General features: G+C 44.6%; 1 protein-coding gene across 1 annotated transcript in view; it reads right to left on the reverse strand.

The window, feature by feature from the left end:
* Positions 1 to 17915, reverse strand: part of AGBL1 (AGBL carboxypeptidase 1) — a 390925-nt gene that overhangs the window by 320481 nt on the left and 52529 nt on the right. Inside the window, exon 6 of the mRNA XM_075133176.1 lies at positions 5439 to 5476. Coding sequence (XP_074989277.1) covers positions 5439 to 5476 — 38 coding nt within the window. The remainder of the gene's footprint in view (positions 1 to 5438; positions 5477 to 17915) is intronic.

Genomic DNA, 17915 nt, shown 5'->3' on the forward strand with positions numbered 1-17915 from the left:
CTGGATGAAAGCCAAAGTGTTGAAATTCCATGAGAAATAATGTTTGCGCAAAATTTCCAATCCAGTTTTTCAGACTGAAGTGGTCTGGAGACTTCAGATAAGGATCCAGAAATTTGAAGGACTTCTCCAAACTCCATCTCTGAACTTTCTGAAGTCCACCCATCACTGGGGACACAAACACAGTCCTTCCATCAGGATAAGCATGCCTCATTTGCCAACTCATCACTAACAGAGACACAAACAAAATGATGCAACAACTCAACTCCATTATTTCATCCTTCAGGACATAATACAGATGGGCGCTGAGCTATCCATGTTGGAGTTGAAACCATCCTTCCACTCTGGGACAGTAGGTACATCTGCATTGAGAAACCTCTGAGAGAAGAACAATCTTGGGGAGTAGAAATGGAAGGGACATCCATTCCCAACCTTCCTTTCCCCCCTCACTCTACCCAGTTACACTGAATGACTATACTCTGAAGAAGAGACAAGAATACAGCCCCAAAACTGGAACTGGGATTATAAACATCCTGAAATTCAGGGGGGAAAGGGGCGGATCAGGGGTTTTGCTTCACACTGTTATAAAGGTGGGGCCATCACTTGCAAAACTGAGATCCAGCTTCTAATTTTGACCCTTCCACAAAATATGGGCAGTTCTGATGCACACCCATCCCTGACGGGCAGGCTATGAAATGTTTGCTTAATAGAACTCCTTTCTTCTCTTTCTTGGGGAACCTATGTGTCCCCTCGAGGGCACACAATCCTCATGCCTTCATGAAAGGAAGAGTGTGAGTGGTTAAATAAAGGACGAGGGAGGAAGAGGGGGGAGGACTAGGGAAGGAGAAGAATGGCTGGGAGGAAATAGGTAAGGCAAGAGGATAAGGAGAGAGGAAACCGGGAGGGGGTGGAAAGGTCATTTGCAATAACTGCTGCCTGCATCAGAGAATCCTCTTGATAAAAGAGACATACTCAGGAGGTCATCGCAGCCTGTCTCTTTAAAGTGCTCATTACAATTTCACTAGGCAAGCAATGCAGCAAGGTCTCTGTCTGTTTCCCTAGCCCTCTCCCTTCAATAATGCCTCTGAGATTGGCTCCAGCTAATTTCCTTAAAGACACGCAAGCTGCTAACACTGGGAAGTGCAGATAGTCGGGTATAACAAATATGACCAAAATTAGATTAAAATAACCTGCTGATAAACAAATTACTCACCAAAAATAAATATTGGATTAAGCACTGATGGGACCTGGGATAACTATAACAACAGCACCATCATGTGGTGCTGGGGTGCGGCAGTTGGCTTGTGTCATGGGGGTGGGGGACAAGAAGAATGTTCAGAATTACCCCGTTTAACCCTACAGTCCCAAACAGGCAGCTGCCTGAGCCTGTTTCTTTAGATTGACTATTTCCCCCACCCTCAACAAATTGCATTGAGTTACTTTATTTTTGGCATGAATTCGGCACTGACCAAAGCAAAAGATCCCACGGGATGGAGTCACTCACAGCACAGATTCCCTTCTCCCTTCCCTGCTGTTCTGCCAATGCACTCGGCATGGAGCCAGGAGGTCAGAGTTCCATCTCCATCTCTCCCACTAGCTTGCATGATTATGGGCATGATGCTTTGCCTCATTGTGCCTCAGTTTCTCCATCTGTACAAGAGGGCCAATAAACCACTTCACCAGGGTTGTGAGGTTTAGTTCATTAATTTTGTGAAGGGCGTTGACATACTCAATCGCAAGTCCTTACAGAAGAATTACTGATGCTCTCCTGACACTCAGCCTCCCAACTATGGTTATTTGCTAACAGCCAACAACATGCTTAGCCCATCGCAGACCCAAATAAAAGAAGGGCCCTGCCCTGCAGAGCTTACCGTCCAGAAGGTAGACAGTTAGAGAAGATGCATGGGAACAAAAGAGGAAGGAGCCAATACAGGATTTGTGTTTGCTTATTCTGTTTGTGGACACGACAGAGATAGTGAATCATTAGGATGCATCAGAATGAGAAGACAGTGGGAGCCTGGCACACAGTGGTTAGGAGGTCATTCTGGGCACAAGGGAGCTGCTCAGAAGAAAGCATGAAGGCAGGTATGGGAGAAGGAAATGAAGGGGATGTCAAGACTAGAGTCATGGGTAGAGAGAAAGACATGCTAAGAAATAAGATCTAAGGTGCAGGCCAGGGTGGAGCAGTGCAGCGGCTGGTGGCAAAGGCAAGACATTTAAAGTCAATGCAGTGAGCAAGGGAAGCCAGTGAGGAGATGCCAGTGTTGCCAACTCTCATGATTTTACCATGAGTCTTGCAGTATTTGGTATTTCCCTTAAAGCCCCAGCTCATGGAGTCAGGTGATTATAGAAGAATCTCAGCTTTCATATTAAAAAAAAGTAAATGTGTATCCTCAGGGTTGCAGAGTAACATATGAAAATGAGCCTTGAGTGCAGCCTAAAGGCTTAAAAACCAAAAGGCAAATTAAAATTACACACTTTTTGGTATGTTTGACGTTATGATTTTTAAGCCAATCTCATGGTTTTCAGGGGCCTTACTGGTGATTTTTTGAATGTTTGACATTGGCAATACTGAGATTCCAAGTGCAGAGTGAGATGGTCTGATTGTCAGGCGAGGAAAATCTATTTTGTATAAGTAATCTACAATCCTAATTATGAAAGGATATAGTCGTTATTGCAGCATTAGAAGTGACACACGCTTCTGAGCCTATATTAATAGTCATCCAAATGTCTATAATTCCTTTCCATTCACATTTTCAAGAAGAAAAGCACCTGGCTCTCTCTGGCCATGTTTCGGGGCTGCAGGCTTTTTTCCCCCGGCTGTGGGTGAAGCACCAATTTCAAGAAACACACATTTGGTGCCTGAGCAGGATCCTTTACTGGAGCCCTAGGCAGGTTTGAGCAGGGATATGGCTATAAAAATAACAAGCAGAATGGCCTCACCTCCAAAATCCCTCAAGCTGAGGGTGTCCCTTTGCAAATACCTTGGAGAAACATGGTCATGTTCATGAGGCATGTGAGGGGGACCATGTGCTGCAGGAGAGATGGTAATGATCAATGATCTCCATACCTGTGAGCAGGTGTTCCCCACGAGATATCCCAGCAGCCATTTCACTGGCAAACCTGGTACTTTCACTTCTAAGATAGTTACCAGTCAAGATAGTTTCCCAGCTCCAGACAGACTGGTAATGTCCTGATATTCTGCTGCCTTCTGTGGCTCACAGACAGATCCTGCTCCCTCAGCTACTTCCCCAATAGCTCCCCAGTATTAAACAGCTGCAGGTGAGCAGTTCCCATCAGTGTCTGTTTGGACAGAGAGAGGTGAGATTTCAGCCACAGATCAAAGCTTACAGGTAGCCCTTTGCTCAGAGCTGGCCAAAGTATCAGTGCAGACTAGAGGAAGCCTGAGAGGCAGGGAGATTATCACCATGAAAACATTAGGGAGAGGCACTGCCATCTTCCTGCTCCTGTTAAAACTATAGGGGATTCTTTCTCCTTCTGACTTCCTGCCAAAAGCAGGAGAAGGGCTCCTGCCCTAAGAGATCCTTGCAAAGATGATCTGTGTAGCCAGAGGCAGAGAATCACTCCAGCTGGAGACACTGAGTGCAACCCTGAAGGTGGACCACCAAGAATGGATGCATTCTTGACCTCTCTGTTTTCTGGGTGATCTCATCCTCATGCCCAGCAAGATCAAGTCCCAGCGCAGCAGCACAAGCAGGTCACTTTTGAAGGCCTTAGTGAGGCTCAGAATAACCGATGTGCTCATACACACCCCGATTTCATCGTTGCAGCTAGCACCAGGGTTTCCATCTCCCGTCCAGCTCAAAGCCCACAGCTTTCACATCTGTGAGGTCCACCACGTTTGATTTCAGCCTGTGTCTTCACAAGCAATTCTCACATACAACAGTGCCTAATGCTTGTAGACATTTACTTTCTTCTAGTAGCCTCCAAAGACACTAAGAGTGAGAAGAAACCAAAATCATGGTCTAGACCAGTGACCTCCAACTGTGGACCACTGATGAACCACAGAGCCGCTGGTGGTGGTTTGGGCAGAGCTAGCTGATCACATGGTGCTGGCTCCGCCTCCTTAGTTCCAGGTATATCACATTTTTTTTAAAAACAGCTAAAACTCTACCACTTACTTTCCTAATGTCACTTTTCCACTCAGTGGTTGCTGTAGTTACCACATCAACGTTGTGCGACCGCAAATAGGGTGGGAGCTTGTGCTGGAACAGGAAGCCTGGTCCCATCAACACCACTGAGACAGCAGAATCTCCCCTCACAGCCCCAGATGCTGACCATCAAGCAGGAGTGCCGCTTGTGTTGCCGACTGAGCTTTCCACGCTCCCTGCAGCTCCCCTCCTCTCTGTGAATTCCTCCTTCCCTAAATGGTAATTTTTGCTTTTAAGTTGAAGGCAGCTCTGGAGTGGCCCCATCACCCCCTTATTAAGATTTAGTATCTGAACCAGAAGGCGTTTCCTCGTTGCAATAACGTGACTTTTAAATCTAGGCAGCAAGGTTAATACCAGAGCATTATTTGAGAATTCATCACTTGAGCCGGTGCGACTCAGACATGATCCCATTGCAGCATGCTCATTTAAGCACTGCTTCCAGGCCTACAATTTTTCACAAATGCATTTATTCCTAATGCTCACAAAAAGGACAGAGAAGAGAAAGAGTAAAGGGGGCGGGGAGGAGGGGGAAGAGAGAGAGAACAATACGCCATTGTGATTTATTGGAGAGGAGATTGTCTGCAATAGTAGAGCACTCTTTCTTAATCAAAGCTTTATTAAATCCTGGTAATAAAAAGCTAAGTGTTTTTGGATGAGATAAAGGCAGAAAAGGGTAACACATTCACTTCAGGAACATTCAGGCCAGGAGTACATACAAGGGGACCCAAGCTAAAAGAGCCCTAACCCCCACGGACCAGACACTGCCAGTGTTAGATACTCCCTGCCAGAGCTTGGCTACACCAAGGCAATCTCTAAGTACCAGGGCTAGCTTTAAGATCTGCAAGGCTTCAAGCACAAGTGGAGACCTGAGATGCTAGCAGGGGGAGAATAAAGTAAAAGTGGTGTCATTATGACAGTCTGCAGAATTCTTCTAAGCTCGTCCCAAAAAAATCAGAACAAGTTGCCATCCTAGTCATTTCACTTAAGGAGCTTGCACCCTTATGTCTAGGTTATGATTTCCCACCTGCATCATCATAGAGACATAGGGGGAAACATGGCAAGACATACAATAAATGCTACATATTGTCCCCTCCCATTTCTCAACACAGATTGCTTTGGTCTATTGCATTTCAGAGCTCTGTGTGTGCGTGTGTGTGGTGTGGGTACGTTGAGTTGGAGAAGAAAGTATCCATTCCTAATGGGACATGTCTATCTACGTGCACAGCACAGACAGGTAGGTCAGTAAGAATATAAAGAGAAGGCGCTTACTTGATTTCAGCAAAGCTGCTAGTACCTCAGTGGCAGCCCTGGAGGAAGAAAAACAATGGAGAAATAGTGTCAATTTCTTCAATAATTTTTTTTAACCTTGGTCTTCCAGTCTCTGGGTCAGATCTCCAGTTGTTACAAATTGGCAGGACCTCACTCACATTGATGGAGCTGAGGATCAGGCTCTCTGTGTTTGATTCAGTTATCCAACAAGACCAGCATTAGCTCTCTAGCCTCAACATTACGTTAATCTGTACTGACCATTAAAAATAAACAAACACCCACCTATCAAAAGAAATGAGACAAGTCTTCAGTCTTTGAACTGTTTCCCTTGAGCCCTCTGTCTGCATCACTGACTCAGAACAAATCCAGACCAGACACGGGGATATATTTCTGCCACCTGGGTCATCAGACACATGTACATCATAAGATGTGTCAGCTCCAGGGTTCTGGCCAAATTCCAACTCAAGACATTTCATTTTGCTAAACTAAACATTCCCCCCTCTGGCGTCAATTTAAAAAGAAAAACAGCCTCTCCCTTTATCATTATCAATCACTAGTATTACAGTAGCCACAGCTAAGATCAGGGCCCCATGGTGGTAGGTGGTGAAAAAACATATATTAAGAGAACCCCTGCCCCAAAGTGTTTACAATCTAGATAGACAAAGTAGGTGGATGTGAAGTGACTTGCTCAAGGCTACACAGCTCAATCTGTGGCAGAGCTGGGACTAGAACCCAGGCCCTCCTGTGTCCCAGATGAGTGCCCTATCCACTAGACAACACTGCCTCTCGATTCTTTCCCCGATTGAAATTGTGTAACTTTGCTGTAGCAGAACAGCTGCTGCGTCTCACCCAGAGACAGCTGTATTTCAGTGGGTGAGCAATCCCACACAGCTCAGGATTCTATAGGCAACAGATACAAAATTGTAACAAAATATACTTGTAAAACCGAGAACTTTGACAAAGGGCCTTTTACACTCTGACAGTGGCTGAGGGCTCTTGACACTGACCTTTATGCCTCACTAGGCGCCAACCGTGAAACTGCATGCTCAGATGTGTGTTCTTTCCCAGCTAAATAAATACAGGCAGAAGGGGGAGATGGAGTGAGACACTCCTGATTTTCCCCTTTAACTGTTTCCTTCTCCTTAGGGAAACAATGAAATACACACACATACAGTCACTGCACAAAGGGCTAAGTGTGCCAATGTAGTCAAACCAAGCTCCCTGCAACTGTCCCAAACCCACATGGGGAGTGCATGAAAACATCCATCAGTCCTCTCATGTCCCCACATCTCTGCCCTGTCTCTGACCTTTCATCACTGCCGAAGCTCCCAGCTGCTAGCCTTTGACAGCTCTATAATTCAAAAGAACGAACGGGTCATTTCACCTAAGAGTGTCACTGATAGGAGAGCAATCACGTGCTAGATTCAAGATGCAGAGATGCCACAATGGACTAAACTTCTATCAGAGTTTACCCTCCACTGGGAAACCCAAATCCCACCCACTCCTTACCCTCCCCTGTCCTGATTGCTGTCTCTTCTTCCTAGCAATGACTTTGGCTTGCCTTCACTAAAACAAAACCTTACCAACATGCACTGGCTCTGCTCACAGGGAAATACCAACTAATGCGTTCCACCGGCTCTTGCTGGGCTGACAGTGCTTTAGGAGAAGGGAGAAAGCGAGTAGTTAAGGAGTCTCAGGTTCAGAACCAGATGCGCTTCAGTGCCCAGGTGAGCTATGTGAGGAGGTTGAACAATTCACTGACCCAGCAGGCTGCCAAGTCAAAGCTGGTGAGTGGGTCTGTTTTTAAACAGGAGCTGGATCAATTTGTGCCCACTCTGAAAACCACAGAAAGGACAATCAAATGCTTCAGTATGTCACCCATTTCATATTGCGATGACATGGCTGGTGGGTATATGCACCTCTGCTCTCAAATGTATGGAATCAGAGCTGCTTCTCTGTGTAGCATAGGCCCCATACAGCTAGCAGCAGAAGAGATTCTCCTATATCAGCCTATGCTTTTGGAGCAGGAGGACTAGAGCTCCAGCCCCACTGTTGCTGAGAAGTGCCGGTGCCGACAGCATCTCGGATAACTACATCTATAAGGCCCTTCATGCCCACAGATTCATTACAAAATAATCTCTTTATAAACAAATCCCCAAATAAATCATATTAACTTCCACACTGAGCCAATTATCATCCTGCAGCAGAAAATAAATATTTTATTTTCACCAAACGACTATTTATCGTGTGTCCACTCAACAGCTGAGAAGATGAAAGCTTCCAGAGCCGACTCCTGCCAGCACCTAATGTTCCAGGCCAACCTCTCTTACAAACCTACCTATGTGAGAATTAATCTGTCAGACACACCAACAGCAAACAGGGCAAAAAAAAAAAAAAAGCCAACATGGTAGCATTTCTGCAACTAAAGTCTCACCAATTAAAAAGCAGGAAAGTCATCATCACTTCTGCAGGAATTAGACAGCAACCAGGCAGCTGATGGAAGGTGTTCAGTGTGACATGCAACCATTCAGTGTGTTAGACTGCCACCTGTTGGAATGGGCTATACTGCTCACACCGATTACCTAGCCTTTCCCCCAAGTTTTCAAGTAGGGACTAGGGAAACAACTTCCAAGCAAATCTCAGCCCAGCTCAAACCGTCATCCAGAACTCAGATCCAAATATGAGTCATGACTGGGGTTTGATATTATGTGTATGCATGTATTGTGCACTGGCCTCTGCATTTCCTGGGTGATTCCTGAACCAGACGCCAAAACCCCGAATATCATGAGAAAAGCTGTACCCACAGTGTTTCTGGCTCCATCCGGCAGACCTAAGAGGTCGGGGCAGTTCCAATAGGCATTGGATGCACTTATGCACTTTTGGGGGCTTATCTAAAATGAAGCATCGAACATTCACAAGGAACCTCCACAGATCTATGACACTGCTATGTCAGAGTCAGAGAGAGCCAATCTCCCCTCTGCCACAGAGGCAGCAGGGACTCGTTTTGCACACTTTTCTGGGCAGTAAATCACCATCTAAACCCAGACCTTACTTGGGCCCAAAGCCCAGTACCTCCCACTAATAGGAACCATCACATTCCACAGAGGATCACCTACTTCTGGGAGGACTTCACAAGCCAATTAGTGTAACCAGCTGAAGGCAGAGCCACAAACACAGTGTGCACCCTCCCCCGAAGAAGCAAGCCCTTTCCCACCAGAAGAAACCCTGGAAGTACCGACAGCCATCTGACCATGTCCCTCCTGGGTGGTAAAAGAGAGTAGAGGGGCTTTGACTAACACAAATTGTCAGCACCTACCTAAGCCAGGCAATACTGAAATCTATCACTCAGTGCCGGAGACTTGCAAACTGCCAAACGCTGTCTGACCTCCCTTTTCCAAGTAAAGCTAATCAAAAAGCTAGTGAGTGCCCAGCACTGTTTGAAAGTCAGGCCCCTTCACCACACGTCAAGTTGAACACCTCAAATCACGAGTCATTTTTGACAACCGAGGCCCATGTTTCTTTGCCCGTGTGCCTGCTCTATGGCAATTAATCCCTCATGGCACTGGCCACAGAAGTCAAATCTGAGACCTTTCTCCAAATGTAGCAAAAAATTACTTCTGCACTGATATAGAGGACACCTTCGTATTCAATAATCCAGGAGGAGTTCCCATCTCACGATCACCAGAATAAATATTTGTATGTTGTATCCCTTCCAGTGGTGCACATAGAATCCATTTCTTACCTGGCCGGTACTGCTGATCCCTTCCCCTCCCTGTGTCTCTCCTGCCTATTTAGAATGTTAGCTCCCTCTTCAGGGCAGGGAATGTCTCTTACTACATGTCTGTACTGTGACTATTGCTCTCCTTTTAGCTAAGGTGTTTGTAGGACCGCCATCACAGTAGCATCTAGTTCCTCACAATATTTTATGCATTTATCCTTCCAATACCCTTATGGGGCAGGGCAGTTCTATTTTCCCTGTTTTATACATAGTCTCTCTACACCTCAGTTGCCTAAGTGACTTACCCAAGGTCACTGAGGAAGTCTGTGGCAGAGCAGGGATTTGAATCTGTGTCTCCTGAGTCCCAGGCTGGCAACCTAAGCAGGCCCGAACTCAGCTGGTGCCTGTTTGTGTGTGTGTGTGTGTGTGTGTGTGTGTGTGAATGTAATTATACTTAAGCAGAATGAAGCTTGCCATTTTCCATTCTGAAAAAACCACAATCTATCAAAAGGATTGTAGAAAATGAAATATATAGTCTGTTGTGCGTCGTATAGCGTGTACTTTACAGGTACTCCATACAGGGTCAGACATTTTAAATTTAGGTGCAACACAAGCAAAGTAAAGAAAAGACATTTGGAAAATAAAGATATTGGGCCAGATCCTCAGCTGGTGGTATTCAGCTCAGATAAATTGAAGTCAATGGAGCTACATTGATTTATGCTAGTGGAGGATCAAGTCCAGTATTTCCCATGAGAATGTAAACCAGTAAAAGAGAGAGTGTCTTTGAGTTGATGCCTGGCAAAGTCTCCCCAGAATATAATCAATATCTGGGGCTATGAACAAATTCAAACACCCAAAACATTCTAAGGGGAAAGAAAGAAACACAACCGAAAGTCATATAGGGGAGGGAAGGACATTCAGTGAGGGATAGGCAAGCTGACTGATACACTGACAGAACTTTAGCAAACAAGACAACCGGTGTGGGTACGACACAGTCACCTAGTAACACCATATGGTAAACCAACAGCCCCTTTTCTGGCATCAGAAGAAATAATGAGATGAAGAACCTGGGACAAGGGAAATGAAAGGATAATGAAAAATAAACCGTGCATGAGCGAGAGAACAAAAAAGACACGAACAGGAGGGAAAGGCTGTAAAGCTCAGGAAAGATGAAGCCGTGAGTACATGCTACACCAGAGAACTTGATAGCGTGCCCAGTGCAAAACTTTACATTTGTCTCAGGAAAGAACAGATTTAAAAAGAAAAAAAAAAGCCTTACAGACCTGTCCAGATGTTGCCGACTGATTATCTGCTCTTTGCAGCAATAAATCACTAAGATCATACACTGGATTTTAAAAAACAACCCTCTCAAAGGGGTTCATTTATACCTTTCAGTAAAAAATGTATAACTAAAGTTGCCCTATCTTAAAAGACATAATAATAAATGCTGCGCTGTAACAAAAAACCCCTCAATGGCTTCAGAGACAGCCACTCTGAAGAATAAAGGGCTTTGAAGTGCTTCCAAATCAGCAGGGTTGATAACTGGGCATGAGCACAACTTAACCAGATAGACAAATGCTTCTTGCAAATTCAGTGTAGGAACCATAAACAACAACCAAGAAAGAATGCCACTGTTCTGTGTGCCAAATAAAAATTGGATTATCCAGCACAACTGGGCACCCCAGACGATGAATAATAAGAAAAGAAGTTTTATTTCTAGGTCACCCATGCAGATCCAGGCCACTGCATTGCCTGCATCCATCACTAACTGACGGTGTGACTTTGGGCAAGCTGTTGATTAATTCTGTGCCTCAGTCCCTCTATCTTTAAAATAGAGATAATTCACCTGTGCTTCATACTAGTGTCATAGGTATGAAACAAACCCCTTTTAGTGCTTCTTGAGCACAACCTTGACTACCTGCACCTCACTCTGGGTGGAACCACATGGTCCACCCTCTCTTAACCTGACTTTCTGGGCCGCAGCTCCCTTGTTCACCAATTGTATTAATGCCACAGGCCCAGCTTGGTTTGGCATCTGTAAGGCCTTTCACTCTGGCAATCTGTGACCAGCGTAGGGTTGCCAACTTTGGCTGGATGAATTCCTGGAGATACCATCACATGACATAATCTTTAATTAAAAATTAATCTTTCAATCCTGGAGGGTTGGCCTAGACCAACGAGGTGGTTAAAGTGACACAGCAACCGCTTCTTCAAAACAAGGTGTTATGTATTCATGTGTGGGAAGCACACAGAGGGAAGAGTAAACAAAAATAACAATAAAGGTCTACATGCATATTTGCCTCTACCCAATCCTTAAACTTTCCTTGCAAGCTTTGCTACATTTCAGTTACCTCCATCTCTGGGTTGTGAGAAGCAGAGCCCCCTGCTGCTGTTTCTGCCTCTCTGTCTCCTTGCCAGCCCGCCAGCTTTTTGCTTTTGCTGACACTCTGACCACTCTCTCAACTTCCACCTTTTTTTAGGCCCAGGTTCCTCTAGTGTTTGATATCCTCCTTTTGATCCTAGGCTTAAGCCTTGATAAGAAACCATTCTGAGCCTGAGTGAAGCCAGGTAGGGTATTCCCCAATAAACAGCTTCCCCATTGTTTTCTCAAGGACTCTTATCTGTGTCATTGTTTTATCATTCCTGTTTGGCTCCCTTAATATCCCCTTTTGATCTAACTCCATAGCAAGTAACCCATCATAACCAAACACCGAAGGATTAAACAGATGTTTGTACAGCACTTTGAAAATGAAAAGTGAAACTATGTGAAGGCTATTTGATGGCATGGGTGAAATGAGTTGAAAGTTCATAGCCCAGTTCCACTGGGTAGGTGTCCAAATCTCAAAACAACCTTAAAACTGCTCCAAGACAGCAGGGAAGCCAAAGATTGGATAGGCAGGGAACGAACCAAGAGATCTGTGCAAATCCAACTCCTACAGCTTTAATCACCCACCTGTCCACCTCTCCCATGGGCGTCTTTGTGCTTTTTCCATGCTTACACATGGGACACCTACCTCAAACTAGTGCATAAAGCCTCTATCCTTTAGTTGGTCAAATGCCTCTTCTAGACTCCCTTCTGCCATGATGCCTAGAGAAGACCTCACAATGGCAATGGCTAAGTAGAGCGCTAATGGAGATTCCTAGGATTTATTGAAAGAAAATAAAGGTGATTGGGAACCATGAGGTTCTGCACATAGCTAGCGTATAGCGTGATCTTATCATGGCCCCCCTCCTGTTCTCCCCCTCCCCATTCCTATTGCTCATTACACAAAGACAAGATGCAACAAGTGAGTGTAGATTGCAAGCTCTTTGGGCAGGGACCAGCCCCGTCATGTGTGTTTATACAGCACCTAGCACAATGAGGGTCCTGATCCTGATTGGGCCCTTTGGGTGCTGCTACAAACAATCATCTGGCTCGAAGCACATTTCCCGGAGAAGTGAAGGGAATAAACTACACTCAAGCTATACATATTGTCAGGCTGTATTTTATCGTCAACCCGAGGGACTCATGCTTCACTCTCAGGATTTATATAGTCAGCAAAGCATCCTGCTAAAAATACAGTTTCACAGTTAAGGGTCATTTAGATACATGGCGCTTAGCTTCAAGGGTCACTTAGACACCATGGCGACAGGTGCTTTGTACAAGAGGTAGATCTCATCTGAGATAAATGCCTTGAATAATCATTTCCTTGGTGGCCCAACAATACTGAGCATAAATGTGCAGGCACTTGCATAGAGATTTGGTTTAAAGATTGAAAAACAGTGATTTATGGATCCTGGAAATGTGGTTGGGCAAGGCCACAGCTGCTGTTGGCATTTTCATGCCAATGCTAGTCCAAGAGTGACACATAAACACCCATCATCATGAGCTCTTTAATTCCAGCCTGCTTACAGTTTGCAATAACCCCCTCGACATCAGCAGGTGGCGCTCCAGCTGTTCTGCACAGATGTGGGTTTGGTGGAATGCCGAAGGATGGCAAAGATGCCCTGAACATTAATTTCTCTTCACACTCTACCCACAAGTTCTTCGCTAATGTTTGCTTCAGTTCCAGCTACCAGGATGTTTTTTTAAAGGGAGCTCTATATTTCATCCAAAAAAATCACATCTTTTCTGTGACTCTAGCCATTCTGCTGGATGTAATTAGCGAGCAAGAGATCCCACATACAAATAAGTGATACAGAAATTAAGCCTATTTAAAGAATATTTCTCTGAAGCTTTATGGGTTTCTATGGGTTTTAACAATCAAAGAGAAAAGGATGAAGACAGAAGATAGATGGAGGCCAAGTCACTGTTAACAGCACAAAGCACCCATTACTGCTGAAAATATACTGGGCCCCTGCCCTTTTACTGCCTTCAGCGGACATCAACCCTGATTCTTCTCTCACTTGTACCATGGTGAATTAAAGTCACAAAGTGTTTTCTAAAAGATATTCCCTGGCTCAAGCAGCAGTTATGGGCGTGATGCAGATGTCACTAAGAGAGGATCTCTGTCCCGTGCGATGCAGGAGGTCGGACTAGATAATCATAACTGATCCTTCTGGCCATAAACCTATGAACTACACCAGTGTAAAACCAATGCCAGAGAAGAATGAGACCCAGAAAGCAGGGATTAAACTGATGCTCATTCTCTCTCATCCCCCATGCCTCCCAATATAAATCCTGCCTCTCGCCCACCCCTCATTGGGGTATTTGTTGGTGCCGCAATAAGTTTGTTTTTGGCAGAAAAGAAGAATCACTGGGCTTTACAAAGGGCTGCTGCAAAGAGTCCCAGCTCAGGCACCTCTCTCTGTCTCTTTCATAGCCACATAATCCAACTACACCTGTATGCGTGATACAAAGCATGAGGGAATCAGGTGGTCTCTGAGCCATCCAGTCCCTTAGCCCCCAGAATACATCTCTCATCAGAGGAGGGGCTGATTTTACTCATTGCCGAGGACATACATTTTGATTCATGTTCAAACAAAGCACCAGTGGCTCTTTTTCAGGGCAGCGCATAGGTAGCACCACCTCCAAAGGCTGAAATCAGGTCCCAGAAAGATATTTTCCATTCTTATCAATTCCCTCTCCGGGGTCAGATGTCACCAGTATGGCTGAGGCAGGCTGTGACAGCTTGTCACTCAGATCAAGATGAAAGGGCTGGAAGGATCACAATCAAATAGAATTTTTAACAGATTAATTACCCACAGCAGCTTCAGTATGACCATGTGAGAACCCAAAGGGCATGCATGGAGAGGCTGAGAGAGAGGCATTGATGTTATCCCTGATAGACCTATAAAGGCGGGGAACAGGAATGCTCTTCTTAGGTTGGTGTGTTAACATATTATCATAGAACCATATGCAAACAAAGCCAGTGCAGCACATTGGCATAACGTGGGCCCAAATCATCCAATAGGTAATTAAAATGTGTCAATCAAAGGGGTTCAATCTGTCCCTTTCCCCCTGGAGACCCGCCTTTCAATCCCATTTAAGTCACCAGTGGAAATGAGTCTGGTGGTCTCTTAGCCAAGTCCTTAGCTGATACATATTCACATCACATCAGTTTACTAGGACTGGCAGCCTGTGCTCAAGAGGAGCCTTCCCTCCCCTCCCGTACTGGCAGACACATCAAAAATGTTTTACTGCACATCAAGACTGAGGTGAATCAGCAAAGTGGGGGGGGGGGGGGAAGAAGAGATCCAGCCCCACTTGTGCCTGCATTATGCTTACTTCTAGCCAGATCTCTGACTCACACTTTTATGAGGACTAAACCCACTCAAAGCAATACAAGAAAAGCGGACAACTCATTTGCCAAGTAAAACCGGTATAGTGTGTCACTGACTCAGCTGAAGAGCGTGGCTTAGAGACCTATGCCAAATCCCTGTAACCACAGGTTCAAATCTTGGTAGAGACGGACTCAGCCTTCTGAGGAGGATAAATTGATTTCCGGGCACTTTGCAACATTGGAGCCTTTCAGAGGTACCCTTAAAAGACAAAGTGCTCTCTGAGGGTATCTAGAGCCTGGCACTTAAAACCAGCCACCCAAACTGCACTCAGAGTTTTGCCCACAACTAATTGCAAATGCATAGTTTTGGGGGTGCGGTTAATTGTGGGCAAAATGATAGCAACTAGATGTCCAACTACATCTAGCTGTGCCAGCAAGCCAGGTAACAGGGCTTCTAACTGTCATTATTTATGCCATGTTGTTGTAGGCATGTAGGTCACAGGATATTAGAGAGACAAGGTGGGTGAGACAACATCTTTTATTGGGCCAACTGCTGTTGATGAAAGAAACAAGCTTTTGAGCTTACACAGAGCTCTTCTTCGGGTCTGGAAAATGTATTCAGAGTGTCACAGCTAAATACAAGGTGGAACAGATTGTTTAGCATAAGTATTTAATACATATTTCAATGGACCATTCAAAGTGAAGTGGCTCATTAACACCGCTCCAGTAATAGGGGGGAAAGGAAGGGAGGGAGGGGAAAGCAGCGGGGGGGAAGGGGAGTTAATGGGTTACAGATTGTTGTAATAAACCATAAATCCAGCGTCTCTGTTCAGTCCATGATTTTTAGTGTCTAGCAAAGTTATGAATTTAAGCTCCCAGGCATTAATGCCCCAATAACAACTAAATGGGTGAAACTAGACAATGATTATGCTCTCGAATGAACTCACACAGGAAAATGATAAAAGAGTGTCAGGGTTCCTTCCCCACTCTGACCAGGGTACAGATGTGGGGACAGATGTAGGGTACAGATGTGGGGACCTGCATGAAAGACCCCCCTAAGTTTATTCTTACCAGCTTAAGTTAAAAACTTCCCCAAGGTACAAACTTTGCCTTGGCCTTGAACTGTATGCTGCCACCACCAAGCGTTTTAAACAAAGAACAGGGAAAGAGACCACTTGGAGACGTCTTTTCCCAAAATATCCCCCCAAGCCCTACACCCCCTTTCCTGGGGAAGGCTGGATAATAATCCTCACCAATTTGTACAGGTGAACACAGACCCAAACCCTTGGATCTTAAGAACAATGAAAAATCAATCAGGTTCTTAAAAGAATAATTTTAATTAAAGAAAAGGTAAAAGAATCACCTCTGTAAAATCAGGATGGTAAATACCATACAGGGTATTCAGATTCAAAACACAGAGGATCCCTTTCTGGGCAAAACCTTAAAGTTACAGAAAACAGGAATAAACCTCCCTCTTAACACAGGGAAAATTCACATAAAACAGAAGACAAACTAATCCGCCTTGCCTGTCTTACCTATACTGGTTGCAATATTGGAGACTTGGATTAGGATGGGTTGAAGAAGATGGATTTCTGTCTGGCCTCTCTCAGTCCCAAGAGAGAATAAAAACGTAAACAAAGAGCACAAACAAAAGCCTTTCCTCCCCACCCCAAGATTTGAAAGTATCTTGTTCCCTTATTGGTCCTTTGGGTCAAGTGCCAGCCAGGTTCGCTGAGCTTCTTAACCTTTTACAGGTAACAGGATGTTGCCTCTGGCCAGGAGGGATTTTATAGCACTCTATACAGAAAGGTGGTTACCCTTCCCTTTATATTTATGACAAAGACAGAAACACCACATCACCTGTGGGTGAATACTTTTTGCAAAGGGATCGCTCTAGATCTGACCTATCAGTCCTCATCCACAAACGAAACCTGAACAGCGCTTTCAAAAGATGAGTCTGGGAGCGTAAATTCATAACTTTTCTAGACACTAAAAGTAATTGACTGAGTAGAGACACTGGATTTATGGCTTAATAAAACAATCTATAACCCACAAACAACCCCCTCCAACTGCCTCCCGCCCATGACAGGAGGGGTGTTAACGGGTTACTTTACCTTGGATGATCCCTTGAAATGTGTGTTAAATACTTATGCTAAACAATCTGTTCCACCTTGTATTTAGCTGTGACACTCTGAATACATTTCCCAGACCCGAAGACAAGCTCTATGTAAGCTTGAAAGCTTGTCTCTCTCCCCAACAGAAGTTAGTCCAACAAAAGATATTACCTCACCCACCTTATTTATGCCCACAGTTATTTGTGAGTACAAAATGGGAGGCAGGTTTCAACGTAATAAGGTTCATAGCCAAAGCTCTCCTTCTCTTTCTACAGCATAATTCATTGGCTAGCACTCTCAAACCCAGAGATGGCAGCATTTCCAAGGCACGATATGTTGGTAAAGTACTTCAGGATGCTCTAAAAGATGTAAAATATTATTCACTAAAAAGTATCCTTTACTGGATGTAACAAGGCTGCAGTGATGGATGGGAGATATGGCTTTCATTTCAGTCATTCCTGAAATGTATGTTTAAAGAGAAATTTAAAAAATTTAAAAATCTTTAAAAATTAACAGATATGAAAAGAATTAGATATGTGAAGATGCAACACTGAGATGGGGTTGGGCATACAGCACTGGGCCCTGTGCTCCTGGAAATGGAGTTAACTTGTGTAAGCCTTTCTTTGAAGACACTCTGGCTGTCTCAAAAGAAAGAAAAAGACGACTGATTGATACTGGAACTGGACGGGAAAAAAGTTTGTTCTTTTTAATCTAATGGAATCATGAAAAAAATGTTGCCATTTTACTAGTCTCAGATACATCAGTTTAATAGCTTTGTGCAGCATTTCACTTTCCCCTCTGGTTCTGTTCAGATGAAGCCCATCTATAAAGTACAGCCAAAGGAAAGCGTTCAAGATAATGATTTAAAGAGGAGAACTAGCTTGCAGGCCCTTCTAGAACACACCACTGCAGCTAGAGGTCATATGCAAACACGGCTAACAGA

This window comes from Caretta caretta, chromosome 10, assembly GCF_965140235.1.
Source record: "Caretta caretta isolate rCarCar2 chromosome 10, rCarCar1.hap1, whole genome shotgun sequence".
Lineage (NCBI taxonomy): Eukaryota > Metazoa > Chordata > Testudines > Cheloniidae > Caretta > Caretta caretta.